The 3759-nt window shown below is 45.5% G+C and overlaps 1 protein-coding gene across 1 annotated transcript; it reads left to right on the top strand.

Moving 5' to 3' along the window:
- Positions 1–1728: 1728 nt before the first annotated feature.
- On the top strand, positions 1729–3437 carry LOC124704049 (peroxidase 70-like). The gene is made up of 3 exons (XM_047236289.1): positions 1729–2139; positions 2275–2466; positions 2613–3437. Exons 1-3 carry the CDS (start codon positions 1930–1932, stop codon positions 3171–3173), a joined length of 963 nt encoding a protein of 320 aa, XP_047092245.1. The 5' UTR covers positions 1729–1929; the 3' UTR covers positions 3174–3437.
- The last annotated feature ends 322 nt before the right edge of the window (positions 3438–3759 follow it).

Raw genomic sequence — 3759 nt, 5'->3', positions numbered from 1 at the left:
TGCACACGGCAAAGACACACTTTGCCGTCTGTTTTACCGGTACATATGATAAAGACCTGGCACGAAAAATAGGCGGGGAATGAACAAGCGCGTGAATCTAGGAGTCGACGTGGCTATAGAGACACTCGGCAACATATCGTTTTAATGGCTCCGTGAAGAGCGGACACCACGGCCACGTGTCCCGGGCATTGCCGTGCAGTTTCTCTTGGCCGTGTGCATGATTCTTCCTTGCCGTGAGGGAGGCTTTGCCGTGTTCTTTTCCCAGCCGTTTCCGTGTGTCGCCTCTTTGCCGAGTTATTTTCGTCCATGCACGGAAGAGCCGTGTTCCGCGGTGGATGACACACGGCAAAAGCAGCCACGCCTGGCCGCGGCGAATTCTCTGGTAGTGCGGCCACTATCTTCCTCCAAACAATTGAACAATGTACATATAGGAGAGTTCTCTCTATTTTTTTTAAAGAATAGTAGGAGGCCCCAATGATTTCTTTTGTGCATAATAATGGTCCAAATCTCCAAATTCATGTGCATAAGACTCAACCAAAAGTTAGCTAGACTCAAAGTTCTCTCTTGGCAATTCGGTAATTTATTTAGTTTTCCTATATTTTTCTTAATAAGAGTGTCCTACTGTTTTTGTTAAACGATTTACTCATCAATACATACCATTAAAATTTTCTGCCATGTTTCAGACAAGGTTCATTGTAATTTCAGATTTATATTTATTTTCATTCCAAAGAGATAGAGACATGTGTTCGCAAATTTATTCATATTCAAATACTAAGTACTACGCATGGAACACTGTTCTTACGTACGATTTGATCTTAGTTAAGTGTTGGTGGTTTAGTGCAAAATTATACAAAAATAGCGACGTTTATTATGGATCGGACGGATTAGTATATATTGGTGTTCCCGGATTTGTTGCTATCGTGACTTAATTACGTATACACATCACGGCTTACATCCATACCATCTGATCAGCTCCCATGTGCCATCAAGAAATCAAATATGTACACGATACATATCATCTGACCCATTCACATTAATTATCAGATTAAGATAACATTACAAGCATGAAAGTAGTTCACGAAGCAACCCTACTACCGGATCACGGCCGGGACATGTAAGGACATAATTCGAATTAGCTGGCTGAATATGATCTTTACCTGTAAAACCATCAACCACACACTGCCACTTGTTTATATAGAATTTATTTGTATATAGGCAAAAATCGCAATTTGCTTGTGACATGTGAGCAATATATAAAGATAGATAAGTTTTTGGCATCTACACAGAGATGCGTTGCCTTTATGTCAACAAGAGAAGAAACCTCGCTGAACTTGGAGGTGGCGTTTTGGCACACGCGTGCATATGCACCCATTATAGAAAATAATAAAAAAACAATTTTTAAAATGTCAAAAAAATCTGACATAATTTTTTTGGCATACATCATGACATCCTATGTTCGTTCACAAGTTTTCGTGGAAAAAAAACATTTTGTGTGGTGTGTACAAAAAAGACAAAAAAATGTCCTGTACGTAGTCGTGTTACAGCATCAAAATTGTCTTTTTTACTGGAGCCACAGAAAAATGTTTTTATTTTTGAAAACTTGTGTACCAACATAAAATGTGTAGATGTACATGTAAAAATTTAGTTTAGAATTTTTTGACACTTTGAAATGTGGATTCACATAATGGGAGCATATGCTCCTATGAGCCAAAGTGCATTTCCCGCTGAACTTGTCCTTCTTTTTCACACCTCTAGCGGCCTAACTTTGACTACATGCATGCCTCTCATGCAACCTAAAGAACACTATAAATAGGCAGCTCGTGGCAGCCACAGGTAAGCAAGCCATTGAGCCAGCTATCCTACAGTGAAGAAGAACACACTGAGTTTTCGTACGTAGCTAGGCCAGTTTGTGAGCTTAGCATAGCTGCCATGGGTTCCAGCTACAGGACATGGCATTGCTTGCTCACCCTCTTCCTCCTCTCCTCCGCCGCGTATGGGCAGCTCTCGCCGTCCTTCTACGTCAGGAGCTGCCCAACGCTGCAGCTCATCGTGCGCGCCACCATGATCAAGGCGCTCCTCGTCGAGCGCCGCATGGGCGCCTCCCTCCTCAGGCTCCACTTCCATGACTGCTTCGTTCAAGTAATTTTGTTAAACCTTTAACGTTTGTATTTATGTATAGAGTAGTTTGCCCCGCAAAAATACAGAAATATATAGAGTAGTTTATGAGCTAGCATAATTAGGTTAGGATATATGAATGGTAAAATTTGGATACAGGGCTGCGACGGATCGATTCTTCTGGACGACGTGGGCAGCTTCGTGGGCGAGAAGACGGCCTTTCCAAACGTCGATTCGGTACGCGGCTACGAGGTGATCGACGAGATCAAGAGAAATGTGGAGCTGCTCTGCCCTGGCGTTGTCTCCTGCGCCGACATCGCTGCCCTGGCAGCACGGGACGGCACGTTTCTGGTATGTATAGGAGTAGTATTTACAATGGACACTGGGCTAGGCAGCTTACTGCACGTGCATGCATACTTCCAAAAGTACACATATGCTGCACGTTGTGTACATGTGCAGGTATAATTCTGACAACACACATTGGTCTATCGTTGCAGCTCGGCGGACCCAGCTGGGCGGTGCCGCTCGGCCGGCGCGACTCGACGACGGCGAGCCTGAACGAGGCGAACACCGACCTGCCCGGGCCGTCCTTGAACCTGGACCTGCTCATCAAGGCGTTCGGCAAGAAGCAACTGAGCCCGCGCGACCTGACGGCGCTCTCTGGCGCGCACACCATCGGCTTCTCGCAGTGCCTGAACTTCCGCGACCACATCTACAACGGCACCAACATCGACCCGGCCTTCGCCACGCTGCGCAAGCGCAACTGCCCCGCTGTGGCACCCACCGGCGACCGCAACCTGGCGCCGTTCGACGTGCAGACGCAGCTCGTCTTCGACAACGCATACTACCGCAACCTGGTGGCCAAGCGCGGCCTGCTGAACTCGGACCAGGAGCTCTTCAACGGCGGCTCGCAAGACGCGCTGGTGCAGCAGTACATCGCCAGCCCGTCCCTCTTCGCCTCCGACTTCGTGGCGGCCATGATTAAGATGGGGAACATCGGCCCGCTGACCGGTACCGCCGGCCAGATCAGGCGCAACTGCAGGGTCATCAACAGTTGATCGATCGTTATAGGATCCGTATATATAAGCGTGTAACTGTATGATCGTATAAGTACGTAAGTGGTGATGGAGATGTGGGGATTTGGTTGGCTACAAAGGTGACCAACAAGCTTGCATCCATGGAAGAATAAGAGCCGTTAGGTTCAGATAATGTCTGGGCTGGGGTTTAGAAGTATCCCCTCCAGGATTTATAGATACGGAGTACTTTTTCTTTATGTAAGTTGCCAACATACAAATGGAAACCAATCATGGTTTTTTATGCAACTCTGGAATGCGTATTTGCAACAATACTGCGGGAAAACAAAACTCTGAATTGCGTTTCCCTAGCCACTAACAATCTACTACTCTTACTTTCTTAGTGATTTAGTTGGTGCATCAAACTTAAAATTTACCTCTACATGCATTTTTATAATAGACGCTTTATTACTCGAAAAACAAGCATTATACTCGACCTCTGCATAACTAGATGCTTTTAAAATTTACCCCTACATGCATGGAATAAGATACAATGTTTGTGCTAATGGATCATCAGTATCAGTAGGACACCATGTGTAAGAGAACATAAACATACTATATAAAGCCTGGA

Source organism: Lolium rigidum, chromosome 3 (assembly GCF_022539505.1).
Source record: "Lolium rigidum isolate FL_2022 chromosome 3, APGP_CSIRO_Lrig_0.1, whole genome shotgun sequence".
NCBI lineage: Eukaryota > Viridiplantae > Streptophyta > Magnoliopsida > Poales > Poaceae > Lolium > Lolium rigidum.
This window is presented reverse-complemented; position numbering and strand designations above follow the sequence as displayed.

What these genes read in the sequence shown, in the direction of transcription:
- LOC124704049 (XM_047236289.1), top strand. Translation starts at nt 1,930, where the DNA reads ATGGGTTCCAGCTACAGGACATGGCATTGCTTGCTCACCCTCTTCCTC. An exon ending in TCCATGACTGCTTCGTTCAA is followed by an intron (nt 2,140 to 2,274) that starts GTAATTTTGTTA and finishes ATTTGGATACAG; the next exon opens with GGCTGCGACGGATCGATTCT. An exon ending in CACGGGACGGCACGTTTCTG is followed by an intron (nt 2,467 to 2,612) that starts GTATGTATAGGA and finishes CTATCGTTGCAG; the next exon opens with CTCGGCGGACCCAGCTGGGC.